At 45.2% G+C, this 15,410-nt stretch overlaps 1 protein-coding gene across 1 annotated transcript; it reads right to left on the reverse strand.

Moving 5' to 3' along the window:
• Nucleotides 1-913: 913 nt before the first annotated feature.
• On the reverse strand, nucleotides 914-8,153 carry CXCL13 (C-X-C motif chemokine ligand 13). Its single transcript, XM_074992023.1, has 4 exons — nucleotides 8,067-8,153; nucleotides 4,922-5,057; nucleotides 2,637-2,720; nucleotides 914-1,682 (listed from the first exon to the last, which is right to left on the reverse strand). Exons 1-4 carry the CDS (start codon nucleotides 8,128-8,130, stop codon nucleotides 1,649-1,651), a joined length of 318 nt encoding a protein of 105 aa, XP_074848124.1. The 5' UTR covers nucleotides 8,131-8,153; the 3' UTR covers nucleotides 914-1,648.
• Between the last annotated feature and the right edge of the window lie 7,257 nt (nucleotides 8,154-15,410).

Consider the following 15,410-nt stretch of genomic DNA (forward strand, 5'->3'; position numbering starts at 1 on the left):
ACAGCCATGGACGTAGAGGAGGATTTGTTACACACAGAAGTTATACACAGTCACCTGAACAATGGGCTCTGGATTGGAAATGCTAATGTGCCTTGAATGTACTCCCACGCAAGTGCCCCAGGACGACTGCTCTAATAAAGTGCTCCGTGCCCCGTTATTTCCTTGTCGTAGGATCCCCAGTGTGTTAGGCTCTTTTGAGAGACACAACAAAGCCAGCCCTTGGCCCCAGATGCGCACAGTCCAAGGTGAGGCAAGTAGACAGCCCTTAGGTAATGGGGTCAGGGTCCCCCCACCCGCCACCCTGTAGACCATGACACCCTTCCCTGTATCAGCGTGTGAAGAGGGACTGAAATGCGGACAGGCTCAGGCCTGGCAGACAGAGTTGCAGCTGCCATAACCACTGGGGTGGGGGGGGGGCACGTGGACAAAGGCAGAGGCAGTTTTTCAAGATGCTGACAAATGGGTGGAATTTCTGGTGGAGGTGAGGGGGGTAAAATTAACAGCAGTTGCGGGGTGGGAGGCAGAGCCATAACCCAGTGTTTTGCACCCAGAGCAAAATGTTACTTTGTGCCCCCCCACCCGGCTTCCACATTAAAAAAGGTGCTAGTGATTATTATTTATGTACCCCCCCACCGATTCCTGGGAGTTTTACACCCCTCCCTCCAGTGCCCCACAGGCCCTTGGCACCAGCCCATCCTCTGTATCTCTATCCCTCCTCTCCCGCCCCTTTCCACATCCCTGGTCCCCTCGTCCACTGCCCTCTGGATCTCTGAACCCCAGCCACCTTTCTGCCACACATCGCAGCAGATGGCACCACTACCTGGCCCAGGCCTTTGCCCAGGGCTCTTCCCTTCTTACCTGCGGGCTGCAGCTCTGGAGCTGGAATGGGCTCCGCCCACACTGTCTGCACACACCCCATGGGGAGCAGCCGCGGCTGAGCATCGGCTCCCAATGCACATGGAGGCAGGCGGGGCAGAACCCTGAAGCGTGGGGGTGTGGGTTTAACCCCTTAACTCCCAGCAGCTGCCCACCCAGTCTGGGACAGGGGCCAGCACAGACAACCCTCAGACAGAGGTGGAGGGGCCTTGCAACCTATTGCTACTTCACCCCAACAATGCTGTGCCCAGGATAAGCCCCCCCCACTATCCCCGCCCTCCTTATGGGGCTGGACGGCATTATATAGAGCTTAAAAGGAGGTGAAGAATACCAGTGAGAGCGCTAACAGGAGGGGACAGCTAAGGAAGCTGAGTTTTATCCTATGTATGTTAGAGGGTAGAGTCGTATACTTACTAATTATTTAACAGTTAACTGATGTACGAACAGGGAAACTGCACTTGAATCTTCCCCAGGACGCATTTGGAGCTAAGCTCTCCACAGTATTTGTCTAAAAAAATATTAAGCTTGCACACGGCAGAGTTCATTCTTACCATACCAGTGAAAACAGGCACAACTCCACACTCATTCCCCTGAGGGCACCTTCGCAGAACTACAGCCATTTACACTGCACCCTTAAACATGCTTATTACACTACAAAATAGTAGAACAAAGAAGGAACAGTAGCTGGGAAGTCTGAAGTGCTGCTTTCAAGGAAAGGATTTTCAGTCCGTTAATAAGCCTGTTTCTGCTCTGTTTCCTTTGCTGGGAAAGATCAGGCAAGGACTTGGACTATGTGGATGCTCTTACTGCATTGAGAGGAGAGAAAAAAAGGTAGCACGTATTTTTAGTTACTTAAAATTACCCAAACCAGGAGACCACTTTTGCAAATTACAATTTAGAGGGTGTGCGAGCAAGGAGCTGTTCCTATCCTTGTGCTGCTTGTGATGGTTCAATATTAGTTCTTACGTGGGGAATTGAAAGTTGCATCACAATTTAAAGAACAACAAGAAGTCCAATGGCACCTTATAGACTAACAGATACTTTGGAGCATAAGCGTTCGTGGGTAAAGCCCCCCTTCGTCAGGTGTCTCTGATGAAGGGGGTCTTTACCCATGAAAGCTTATGCTCCAAAATATGTTAGTCTATAAGGGGCCACAGGACTTCTTGTCATTCTTGAAGATACAGACTAACTCGGCTACCTCTCTGATACTTATTACAATTTAAAACCAATTAAATTAATGCCTAAAGCGACTGTTTCTGGTACATAGCAATTGGTGAAAGGAACATCTCGCACCATCATGTCAATGCTTTACTGAAATGAATCTGGTTAGTTGGTGGGTGCTTTAAATTCCTGTAATGGTATTTCTCATCCAGCCTCTGCGACCCTTCTAGAAGGGCCTTTCCAAAGACCGAATTTCCCACCTGAAATACAGCTCCCTCAAGTGTAGCATGTGGCAGCTAGTGAATGGTGGACAGTTGCACGCTGCGGTGGGCTCTGTAGGGAAAGGGGAAAAATATCTCCAGATTGCAAATGGAAGTTGAACTGGCAGAATATAGCACAGGGCTAGATTCTGACTCTTGACTGACTGCAAAAAAAAAGGCTGTGGTGTGATGAGACTCCTCACTGTCTCCTATTTAGACACCTGCTGTTTTGTTTCCTTGCTCAAACTGAAAAAAGGTTCTGCTGTGTTTTCTTATCTTTCGTCCTCAAGGTGCCCTCTGCTCACCAAAAGTGGGGAGTAGCAAATGAAAATACGATACCTCTTGGCCAGCTGATGAAGGAATAGCTGGATCCATGGGGCTTTGGGATTCACACAGACTCTCTGTTTAGCCTTCAGGGTGAGTCTGAAACACAATGGGTTCATTTTAGCTTCTCACAATATCAGCACTCGGAAAATCTCCCACCAAGTCCCCCAGTATAATCCACCTGTGTCCAAGGTGGAGCTGGGCTGGGGTGTGTGGAACTGGCAGTTTCAGCACTCATTTCCATGCCACGGGGCTGTCCCCTAAGGAATGTCCTCGCTCAGAGCTAAATTGGGTTCTCACGTGGCCACTACCATGCCCCTCCCGCCGTCCTCCTGAAAAGCTTTGGTGGCGGTGTTATCTGGCATGTCTGAGGGTGGGGTAAATCTCAGTTGCTGCTTTCACACAGGCTGGTAACACACCCACTTTGTAGCCAGGCCACTGACAGTCCTCAGAGCCTTCCCAAAACTACACCTGAGTGCCCAGAAGGACAGACAAGTTCTCCCATGATTCAGTAGGAAAGAATCCTAGAGCAGGTCAAAGAACCATGGGATATGCCATGGAGGTCCATGTGACACACTGGGGCGCACAGGACTAGGGGACATAGTAAAACAGAGTGAGACTTTGCAGTGTGGCTGCTCACGCTGGACTTGGGTGACTCAGGTTCTGTTTGTCTCGGCTCATGCTCAGTGAAGACGGCACAGACTAAGTGTAGACAAACCCCTGTGGGGAGTGTGGTGGTTCACCTCAGTGAGGGTCAGTCCTGACAAGCAAAATTGGTGCAAATCGCTGAATATCTGTGTTTATATTTGTATAGAGCAGAGGTTATGGCTACGTTGTAATGCAAGTACCAATTGACAATGAACTCGTTTGCACAAAGTCTTTTGTAAACGCCAGTGTCTTCGTACACCTCTGCAAATGGTTGATCCAGCACATGCGTGGTTGTGATCTACCTCTGGCTGGCCTGTACAGTGAACCACAAAAATGTGTGCAGCATCTAAATCAGCATTTACAAAGGTGCTAGCTAACTCGAATTAATTGTGTTGTAATAGGGCCATAAACACATAAGAGGGAGCCCAGGTGCTGGTATTCTGCATGCTCAGTCAGGGCTCTTCCTGAGTGTAGGTAAGGCCTAGGTTAAACTGCCAAAAGCCACGTTTGCATCAAGTTAGCACAGTGGAGGGGTTTGCCCCAAGGCTCGTTGCACAGGAGATTTATAAGCTAAAATGTGAATGTGAAACATTGGAAGTTTTATAACACCCTATGTGGCTCTTCCTGGTTTAGTTTGATACTTTGGAAAGAGCTCACACTAAACTGGAGAAAGCTACACTTATTCTGGATTAAAAGTGTCCATGTGAGGTGTTACGCTGGTATGACTGGAGATTTAGCTACTCAGCTATAATAGGAAACATTTCTTGAGACACTGACCTTGTCTAGACTAGGAAAAGCATCTGTGGGTTCCTTGTGTGGCAGGGACCGTGGTTTAATTAAGGGCGCTTAAAAAAAAAGTTAGTTTCTCATTTTCAACCCTGGGCTCTCCTTTTTTCAAAGGTGTGAAAACTTGCCTGCTTTCACTTTTGAAATGCATTAAAATAACACAGCTGAAACTTGGTAGCTAAAGCCTGGCCTTACACACTGAGACCTTGTCTACAGAGTTCTACCACTTAAAGTGTACCAATAAAATTCAGTCTTCCTTGGTGGGTTATACTGGTGTAGAGGAGCTGTATACTGCTATAGATATTCCAGCAGTAGTGGTGGTGACTGGGAGCTCTGGGTCCCTTTGACTCTCTGGGAGTTGATACAATTGGCCTCCTTCCTCCCGCCCACCCCCAACACCTCTTCCTGTTTGCCGTCCTCCCCACGGTGATTTTTAATTGGGTGCAAACCCCTCTCTGGACATTGTGTTAATAAGTACTATAAACTCTAGAGACTCATGCAATCCCCGGTTCAGTATCTGATACATTGGCCGAGGTGTGAGACATCAGAGAGACAAGACCCAATGCATTTTAAAAGGGACCTTCCTTAGTTTAGACTAGGCCAGTGAGGATTCAGAGGTAATACCTCACAAGAGGCATTTCACTTTCTTTCTAGGGACAATTCTCATCCCTTATGCCAAGCAGGTCTTGCACGCAGTGGAATTTGTTATAGTCCATCTGCAAGAGGTCTGGCAGAATTTCGAGAGCTGTGGCAGGACCGGTGTAAATAACTCATGGATTGAAAACTCATCAGGTAAATTACTTGGAGAATGAATGAGAAAACTTTGCAGAAATTGGGAGTCATTGGTCTTTGGACTGCCTACTCACATAATCTCTTGCCTTCGGCAATGAATCCCGCGTGGAATCACCTCAATAAAAGCAATCTTCCCGGGACCGATGACATTTGATGTTTGCTTGCGGCATCTGCACCTCTGGCTGGGCAGAAGGCTTTCCATGGGTAGACCTGAAACAAGAAGCATTGAACAAGGACCAAATCTGGTCTCAGCCCCTCCAGAGAACACCTCAAAAATAGTCCATCCTCAGAACAAATAAACGCCAGTGAAAACAGTCACCTCATTTACTTCTGTCTTTTTTCGGCTATGAGCCGTGGCTTTCGGAAGGAAAGTTGGACGGGAATTGAGGGTATTTTGTTGCCTTTTCTCTCTCTGCGATACCTACAGAACACTTTAGGCTGCACATGTGCTGTGAGAACTCTTTCTCATGCTCAATAGTACTTGTTTCATCGTTTCCTTGTGTTCTGGGTTGGTTGCTTTGTATTCATCTCTCATCTGCTGCCTTTAACTTGGCCTACATCTAGGCTCACCATGGGAGATCTGGCACATTCTGAGGTCAACATCAAACCTGGAACGCCTCTCGAGCTGTGAGGATTAAGAAGGGTCGATGGGAGGAGCTCTCCCACTGACTTTCTTCAGTGAAGACGGCCACCATAGTCCATGGCTGAAAAGTCAATTTTAGGTACACAATTGATCAATTTTTCTGGCTGTCCCCAGAGTGGGAGGTTGATGGGATAAACTCTCCCACTGACTTCACTTAGTCCTTGTGACAATGAGGAATACCAGGGTCTATGGCAGAGACCTGATGTTTCGATTTAGCACATCCTCACTATGTGCACTAAATTGAACCCTGGAAGATCCACCCGGAACAAGTCGATTTTCTGGTAGTTGTAGATGTACCCAAAGTTGATCTAAATGTTAATGAAGATCAGACATATTCAAATGGGATTTAGTGTTCTAACTGCTTCAGCCACTTCTGAAAAAGGGACTCTGCAAAATTTTACACATTATCTCGTTATCCCCAAAATAAATTGTCTTTTTCCTTCTTTTGCAGTGAAAATGTTTGCCTTTTGGTTCAGATGAAAATGACTAGTTTGTCTGTAGTAGATTTTTTTTCCGTGTTTGAGTTACATTGTATGTTTAACCAAGACTCAACAGTCTTCTATGTAATATTATTTAAATGGTTTATTCTGAGTAATAAAGGCTTTTCTTTCAGAAGCTACCATCCCTTTTTCATGAAACAGATAAGTAGGAGATGAAAGTCAACAAAAACTTGTCCCTCAAGTCTCTTTTGAATAGAGGCACATTTGAAAATTTACCCAACATTTAATATGATCCTTTGATTTCTACCTTTCTGTACAAATATCAGAGGGGTAGCCGTGTTAGTCTGGACCTGTAACAGCAACTAATGGTCCTGTGGCACCTTATAGACTAAAAGCAAAGTTTTGAGCATGAGCTTTCGTGAGCAAAGACTCACTTCATCAGATGCATCTGATGAAGTGAGTCTTTGCTCACGAAAGCTCATGCTCAAAACTTTGCTTTTAGTCTATAAGGTGCCACAAGACCCTTTGTTGCTTTATGTACAAAGTGACTGTTACCTTACAAAGTAAAATAAAAGAATAATTGTTACAGTAATAATTCCTTTTGCAATGTTATTGTAGTGAAGTGACTTAAGGAGGATAAAAGATAACTAACAGAAAGCAAAAAGGGGACAGTAAGCATTGAGGATTTAAAGTTTTGCTCAGAGTCTTGCAAAGGTACAGGCACATGCTTAACTCAACATACTGTTAATAGCAGCTTTCCCTGAAAGCTGAGCACTTGGGCAGCCACCCGGGAGAGATTCAAATGCCTCCCGAATGATTGGGAAAGGGTCCATAGCTGTCCACACCTGGCCACCGATGTTTCTACCAGTGGTGCACATCCTCATATGCCTTGGTGCACAGGACAAAATTTATTCCACACATGGATGGAAAAAATTAAAGGGAATGGTGGTTAGGAGAGCCACTAACTTCAACAATTTGCAATGCATAAATATAGGCATTGTAAAGTTTTCCCAGGATTGGGGTCAATATTACCGACTCCTTGATAGTTCGTTTGACTAGGTTGCACTGCTTAGCATGCAGTAGGTCAATTTTTCCAATATCGTTACAGGTCCAATCCAGCTCACATAGGTCTCAATGGCAAAGCTCCAATTGACATCACCAGTAGCAAGTAAAAAGCCCAGCCTCTTTGTTTAGTATTCCACCCAGGGCTGCAGTTTCTGAGGGGCAAACTTGGCTGCTACACGGCGGATGTTAAAGCGGTAAGCTTTGACTTCTTTTTCACCCGTAAAATGATCTGCGTTGGCAGCTGCCTTCTGGACTGCTGCAGCTAATGAATACATTGAACGAGTTTCGTACTCAGTGTCACTAACAAAGAAGGGTTAAGACACATTTGATCAGAAACAGAGTTGTGGAATTTTAAAGGGAGTTGGATGGAACGTACTTCATCTTATGTTACCTGGGCAAGAGAATAACAAAAAAGGTGGAAGCATCTTTTGGTAAACCAAAATTAACCACACAGCTCCCCCTGCCTGGAGCTGTTGGATGGACAGAGGGGCAGAAGTACTGTTGGAAGCTTAAGCTAAATATTAATTTACACCCCTATAAGAACTCACAAGTGTTTTCCAAGTTGTGTCATGTATGTCAAAAGACAGTTGCATCATAACTAATGTTTGAAACTGGTTAATTGAAAATAACCTGACAGCATGCTCTGTCTCATTTGCAGCGCGGCTGTGATGTTTTCAAAGTGGTCTTATTTTGGACGTTACAAGGAGAAAAGCAGAAGGAGGAGTACTGTACATGGGGTTGCATTATAATGTACTACCAATAGTTGGTGTGTAGATAGTGACATTTATGGGCTTGGCTAGTCCATCTGGACACAGAATGACTGCAACTGTCGGCTCCAGTCCTGCCTCTCTCCATACCACACCACCGACAGTTCCATTTTGGTCCGGGGGCTCAATACGGGTAGAGCTCTGTGCGTGGGTATGAGCATCTGCCTGCACAGTTCAACTATCAGACTCAGGGCCTTATGAGGTAGACCTCGCAGAGCTTACTGGCAGATCTACTGTGAAAATTGCACCTTTTTAAAAGCATATTACACAAGAGAGTGAAGTTCTAATGGGAAAAGTTACTCACCAGTCAGTGTTGGGAGTTCAGTTACAATCAGGGCTATTGCCAGGGCGACAGCCAAGTTCTTCATCTTTGCTCTGTTAGGTGAGGTCACTAAAGGCAGCTGGAAAGGATCTTACTTTTATTTCCATGCCAAAAGGGGAACTTTCAGATTAGCCATACAAAGGGATTTTCTATTCAGCGTCCTGTATATATAAGGAACATAATATACCGGAACAATTTCTTCTCATAGGCTTTTTTTTTTTTGGTTTGCGTTGCTTGGACACTCTCCTCTTTCCTTCCTCTTGTAATGCATGTGCAGGGTTACAGTACAACATGCGTACATGCCCATTCGCTAGTGGGAATTAGGCATATAATTCTTACTGGGAGGGTGTCAGAAGAGAATCCTGGGACTCTTCACATGTGGAACAGTGTTAAGAATGCTCAAAGGTAGCTTAACCAGAGCGGTTCACAGCTGATGTCCACGCAGGTATTGTCTGCTCGGATATGACGTGATAAAATAAAAGGTAACTCCATGCGCTCCAGCTGCATGTTATTTCCCTTCCTCCAGGCCATCTGGCCTCACACAGATGCAGAGAAGTCCTGTGCTGGGGAAGTTCGGTCTTGGTACTTCCACCCTTGTTGTCCGTCGAAGCAGAACAAGAGGGGCCGGCGGTGGGGCCCTTTGACAAGCTGTGGGGGAAGAAGGTATGAGAAGAACTCACCAGTGTGTTTCGGGGAAAATGAGGAGCGAGGGTTGGCAGGCTGCAAAATGACAGCGGAGGCGAGAACGTAAGGATAGGCTGTGAATAGCCAGCCTCAGAGACTGGAGCTGGAAAAAAAAACGGCTTTGCACTTCAATATTCTGCTGGACAGCTTTGGAAATAACCTGTAACAATAGGGACTATCGTCTAGCCCCCTGATGCACAGTCCAAGCTGTAAAATGGGAACACGACTACTCAGCAGCTGTTAGCAGGGCCTTGATATTTGATGCTAGGTGTGATGTGGGGTCATATTTAATCTTTCAAAAAGGAGGACTTCCCTGAGAGGGAGTGTGTCTGTATCAGTATCGCCCAACTCACATTGTAGTAATGTGCTGTATATATTATAATACATCAATCCAACGTGATTTGGGAGACACTGATACACTCCCTCTCAGGCGTGTCCTGATTTTCATAATGGTAACCCTATAATATGTCTGCTGTGGTCCGTACTCTCTTGATGTGCAATGTTATTATGTACTGGATCTCGTCAGAGCTTAGCTTTGTGTCAGTCCCAGAAAGCTGTGGCTTCTCTTGGCCCAATCCTTCTCTTTTTCTGAAAATAGATTCCGTTTTAATCAGTAAACCCTGAATAAGGCCAGACAACCTTCTGCTGACCATCAGCAATCCAGGCTGTGGCCTAGCAGGAGGACATGCTTGCTTCAACTCAAATTCAATTCCTTATTTCATAATCAATGGTTCTCTATCTTTAGCTGCTGGTGTGGTTTCTCAGTAGACGCTATTATCACCTTCTGAAGCAAACGGTTTTTCTACTCTGGCCTGATTTTGACAGAAACTTCTAGCTAATGTGCCGCTGTCAAGCGGCTTCCAACACCACCTCAGGTTGTAAAAGTCCCAGCTGTGTCTTACATGGCTGTTAAATCCCCGCCTTGCCTCCATGAATTTTTTTATGCTGCAGCTCTGTGCTGCCAGTGCAGAATTTATTGGCACATAAGCAATGAAGCAGCAGCTAAAAATGGAGTGGTTTATTGCCTTCAATATAAACCATACAACCAGTGGAGTAGCCCCTATAGTATTGAGTTTTTATTATTTAATCTTATGTGAAGCTCTTTCAGGTTTTCCAGGCCAGGCCGATGTATTAATTTTGATGGAATAAATGGGGTAGCGTCAGGTGTAATGCCGGCATGTGCTCTGTGAGCTACTCTCACCTGATCCCACTTTCCAACACCGCTCCCCTCTGAAGTCCATGGCAAAACTTGTATGAAATTAAATGGGAGTAGATTGGGGCCCTTGCTTCCTCTGAGACTCCCCATAGTTTGATGATGCTGACAAATCCATAAGGACTAGAATGTTTGCAGCAAACTGAGCTTCATATTTGACGAAAGGCAACTTTTGAACACAACTCCCCAGAGAAGCAGTGTATTGACTACTTATTGCATCTCTTTAGTCCTAGGAGAAGACAGAGGGAATAGCGTATAACTGTTAACATGTAGACCCTTGGGAGTTAGTACCTCTAGGCTCTAAGCACTGCAAAGTGTTGACCTTTCAGCTGGGCTGTGAAGCTCAACTTGTTGATGTTTTTAAAATACTTCACCCACTTTGAAGGCGAGACTGTAAAAAATATCCCAGGGTTTCCTCGAGTGGATTCTTTCCTTTTCAAGACAATAAGATGCCCTTTTCTTTCCAGATTAAATATTATACTCGAGAAAGTCACCTGTTTGGACTACAGCTCAGCAGGGGAGTTCCTGTTTCTGGACACTAAACACATGCTTGCTTTCTTAACAATATATAGTAGAGTTAAGTCTATAATACAATGCACTATTTAGAACTCATTTTCACTTTCCCGTATTTTTGAAAGGATGCACTGAAGAGCACGTATGGGGTGGGGGGGAAATTAGCACAATTATGCAAACAAGCATTGTCTATTTTAAGAACATACAATAAATTCCCCTTTATGTTTTTCCCATTGATTTTAAACAGGAAGAAAAAAACTAAGTTCTGCCTACGTAACAAAGCAAACCAGCAGTCATGTGGTACTTTAAAGACTAACAAAATAATTTAATAGGCGATGAGCTTTTGTGGGACAGACCCACTTCGGCAGATTAACAGCATTTCCAGTACAAACTGACAGTTATATAACACAGAGGTCCCAAAAAAATGAAATGAAAACTGACAAATCGGATACATAGAACTGATGGTGTGTGTGTGTGTGTGTGAGGGGTAGATGCTACGTGTCTTGCCTGCAATCATTATGAATAACAAAGAAAGGGAAACAATCCTTGTAATGCGTAACAAGAATTTCTAATTTGGAGACAACCTATACCTCCAGATTAGCAGCACTGCTATGGCACCCTCATGGCCCCACAGTGTGCTAATGTTTTTATGGCTGACTTACAACAACATTTCCTCAGCTCTCATCTCCTACCACCCCACCTTTACTTATGCTACATTGATGAGATCTTTATCATTTGGACCCACAGTTAAGAGACTCTGGAAGACTTCCACAGAGATTTTTAACAACCTGCACCCCACTATCAATTTCAGCCTTGACCATTCCACATGAGAGAGACATTTCCTGGACACCTCAGTACAAATCACAGATGACCAGATCCATAGCACTCTCTACCGGAAACCACTGACTGCTACAGTTACCTACATGCCTCCAGCTTCCATCTAGCACACACTACATATTCCATTGTTTATAGTCAAGCCCTTACATACAGTCGCATCTGCTCCAACCCTACTGACAGAGATCAAAAACTTCAAGATCTCTGCCAAGCATTCATACATCTTAATTACTCACTGGGAGAAGTAAAGCAACAAATTTACAGGGTCAGATGAATCCCCAGAAAACAGCTACTTCAAAATAGGCCCAAAGAGGTCAATAGCAGAACACTACTTGTCGTTACCTATAGTCCCCAGCTTAAGCCCCTGCAGTGCATCATCAAAAAACCTACAACCCATAGTAAAACATGATGCTACACTCTGGAAGGCCCTAGGTGAGAGGTCTGTTCTCTCCTATAGACAACCTATTAATCTAATGAAAATTCTCACTAGCAACCACAGGCAATGCCACAGTAATACTAATCCTGGAATTTTTCCTTGCAACAAACCCTGCTGCCAACTTTGTCCACATGTTTATTCTGGACATACCATCACTGGACCTCGCCACTTTAACTACAAAATCAGGGGTTCATTCTCCTGTGCTGCAACCAATATCATATATGCCATCTTGTGCCAATAATGCCCTTCTATTATGTACATAGGACTAACTGGACAAACACTTCACCAAAGACCCAATGGGCACAGCACAGACATTAGGAATCTTTATACACATGAACCTATCAGGGAGCATTTCAATGGAGTGGGCCATCCTGTTAAAGACCTGAGAATATGCGTCCTACAACAAAGAGACTTTAACAGCACATTACAAAGGGAGATGTGTGAAATGGAGTTCATGCTCAAATTGGTCTCAATAGAGATAGCAATTATCTCATACATTACAAGGACTGTTTCTCTTTCTTTAGTATTTGTAATGATCTCAGCAAAGACACTTAGCATCTACGCCTCGCACACACCCCTTCAGTTCTGTGTATCTGATTTGTCAGTTTTTATTTCATTTTTTGGACCTCTGTGCTATATAACTGTCAGTTTCTACTGGAAATGCTATAGATCTGAAGAACTGGGTCTATCCCATGAAAGCTCATCACCTATTAAATTATTTTGTTAGTCTTTAAAGTGCTACATGACTGCTGGGTTTTTTTGTGAGAATACAGACTAACATGGCTACCTCTCTCTTACTTCTGTGTTTCTAAGTTTGAGCACCTGTGAAGCTGATACAACATTCGCAAATACATGGTTAAAGTGTGCATGATAATTGGATTAAGAGATTTACAGAGCTCATTGCATATCCTGATGCAGTACTAGAGTCACTGAGACCTCATCTGGGGTGAATGAAGTCTCTGCTCTACAGCCTCAGCTGTGAGCCAACTGGCCTTTAGCTTGTGTTGGTAGAGTGCAGGGCTTCAGACCCTATGCTTGCAGGTTCTATTCCTGGTGCTGGCAACCTGGGTCTGTTGGCTTTACAACTGATGCATTGGCTGGGAAGAACTGCTAGAAGGTCTCAGTGCCTCTGGGTACTACATGCTTCTGTGGGCTGAAGAAGTGTATCCAGAGCTTCTGAGACCTTCCAGCAGTTGTTCCCAGCCAATAGGCCAGTTGTAATGCTGACAGACCCAGGTTGCTGGTACCAGGGATAGAACCTGCAAGTTAGGGGCTGAAGCCCTGCACTGTACCACATGAACTGAAGGCCAGCTGGCTCTCAGCAAGGCTGTAGCGCAGAGACTTCACTCACCCCAGATGAGGTCTCCGATGCCTCTGGGAACTACACTGAGTTTAGCCAAATACCTGTGAAATACTAATATAAAAGTACTGCATTCCTAATGTATGCATACAATTGCCGGTGCTGTGCTGTGCTTTGCAAGTCTGTCCCTTAACGATTTCATTGGCTCTACACTATTTCATTTATCCTCTCCTTTTATGTTGCCAGCTACTCTTTATAATTAAAATCAAAAGGCCTTTGACTTATTAATAGCCATAGTCTTGTGTCAATGGAAAATAGAGATTTTAAAATTATATGCAAAGACCCTAGCTGGTGCAACAGGCAGGAGGTGAGTTTACTTTCTCATTTAAGGCCAAGCTGAAGGAGTAGGAGCAAGTAGTCCTAGAAATGTAATTGCTGATGTTCTGTGCATAGAGAAGTTGTAGAATCTCCATCGCTGGAGATATTTAAGAGCACGTTACAGAAACTTCTATCAGCGATGACCTAGATGGTACTTTGTCCTGCTGTGAAAGCAGGGGACTGGACTTGATGACCTCTTAATGCTAGTATTTGATGATTCTATTATTTTAAATTATATTTTAAAAAGTGGTGGTGGTGGTTGAAAGGCGGGGAGAGAGCAAATATCTGGAAGAAACCTTAGAGTTTTTGATAATTTTTCTGTTCCAGGAGAGTCTCAGAATTATGAATACCCCAGGAAAGTAGGTCTTTCATAACTCTGAAAAAAACTCCTGGTTGTTCTTTCAAACGTTTGCAACTGAAAGTCAACTTACTATGGCTTTGAAATGTTAGCAGGCAGAAGAAAACAGTCATATCAGACCAGTCAGAGACACCCTCCGGTGACTGGGACTCCTCCTCAACTTAGGAAAGTCAACTCTCATTCTGAACCCAAGAACAGAATTCATAGGGACGGTGCTGGAGTCAGTGTAGGTAAGAGCAACCTTGCTGGAACCCAGGCTCCAGGCTATGGCGCAGCTCATTCAGTAGCTCTTGAAGTACTCCACCTTGACCACAAGGGAATGCTTGAGTCTCTTGAGGGGGGAATGGCAGCTTGCAACTTATGTAGTTAGGCATGCCAGATGGAGGCTTGGGCCACTTGTGCTTGCCTCTGCTTACCACCCTGGTCAGGACAGGCTTGACTTGGTAGTGACAGTACCAGAGCAAGCCCATGAATCTCTGACCTGGTGGCTGGACCCTCATATAGCCCAGGAGGGAGTCCCCTCGGCGCAGCCCAACTTCCTCTGACCTTAGTAACAGATGCATCAGAGGTGGGCTGGGGCAGGACACCTACAGGACCTGAAAACACAGCCATCAGTGGTTGCAGGACAAACATACCCATACGTATCAATGTCAAGGAGCTCAAAGCAGCGTGTTTGACCTTCCAGACCTTTCACGCCGCTCTGCAAGGTCACAGCATGACAGCTCTGACAAACAATACCACCGCCATGTTCTGTATACACAAGCAAGCTCTCCACTCTGCCGTGACGCTATCCCTGTGTGGGATTCTGGATAGCCTGATCCATCCAGCTGCCAGAGTCCTATGGCCTGGGAGTGCAGGATGAGCAGGCAGATCATCTCAGCAGCCCATTTCACGATCGTGAGTGATCCATCTCTCCAGCAGTCCTTCCATCTTCCGCAGGTGGGCTTTTCCCCAGAAAGATCTGTTTGCTACCCGGGACTTCCGTAAGTGTCAAGAGTTCTGTTCTTTTCAGAATCACTGTCCAGGCTCCATCTCAGGTGTGTTCATGCACCCTTAGGGGATCATCTACTGTACACTTTTCTCTTGCTCTGGTCCTCAAGGTCCTGCCGAAAATGTGCACAGAGAGAGAGAGAAAATTCTGCTAGCCCCAGTGTGGCCTCACCAGTGTTGGAACACACCACTGCTGGAATTATCAGGGGACAGGCCAACAGCACTACCACTCCACCTGGCCTTACTCACTGAAAACAATGGTCACCTTCATAGGGACCTCCAGTCCTTTCATCTCATGGCATGGAAGCTCCATCGTTAAACTCATGGGCGCACCAATGCCCTCAGCCTGTGAGAGAGGCTCTTCTGGGCAGCAGGAAGCCCTCTACTGGAGCTACACACCTGGCTAAGTAGAAAAGGTTCTTGTGCTACTGTGAACATGGTCACCTAGCACCACCCCAGGCATCCATCCCTCTTACCCTGGATTACCTGCTAGACCTGATGCAATAGAGATTGGCAATGTTGTCCATCACTAGTCACCGATCTCAGCTCATATTTGCCAACACTCTGGTGATGCATTTCCTGAAAGGTTTAAAGACACTACATCCCCATTCACGGCTACC

The sequence above is a fragment of the Carettochelys insculpta genome, chromosome 4, assembly GCF_033958435.1.
Source record: "Carettochelys insculpta isolate YL-2023 chromosome 4, ASM3395843v1, whole genome shotgun sequence".
Lineage (NCBI taxonomy): Eukaryota > Metazoa > Chordata > Testudines > Carettochelyidae > Carettochelys > Carettochelys insculpta.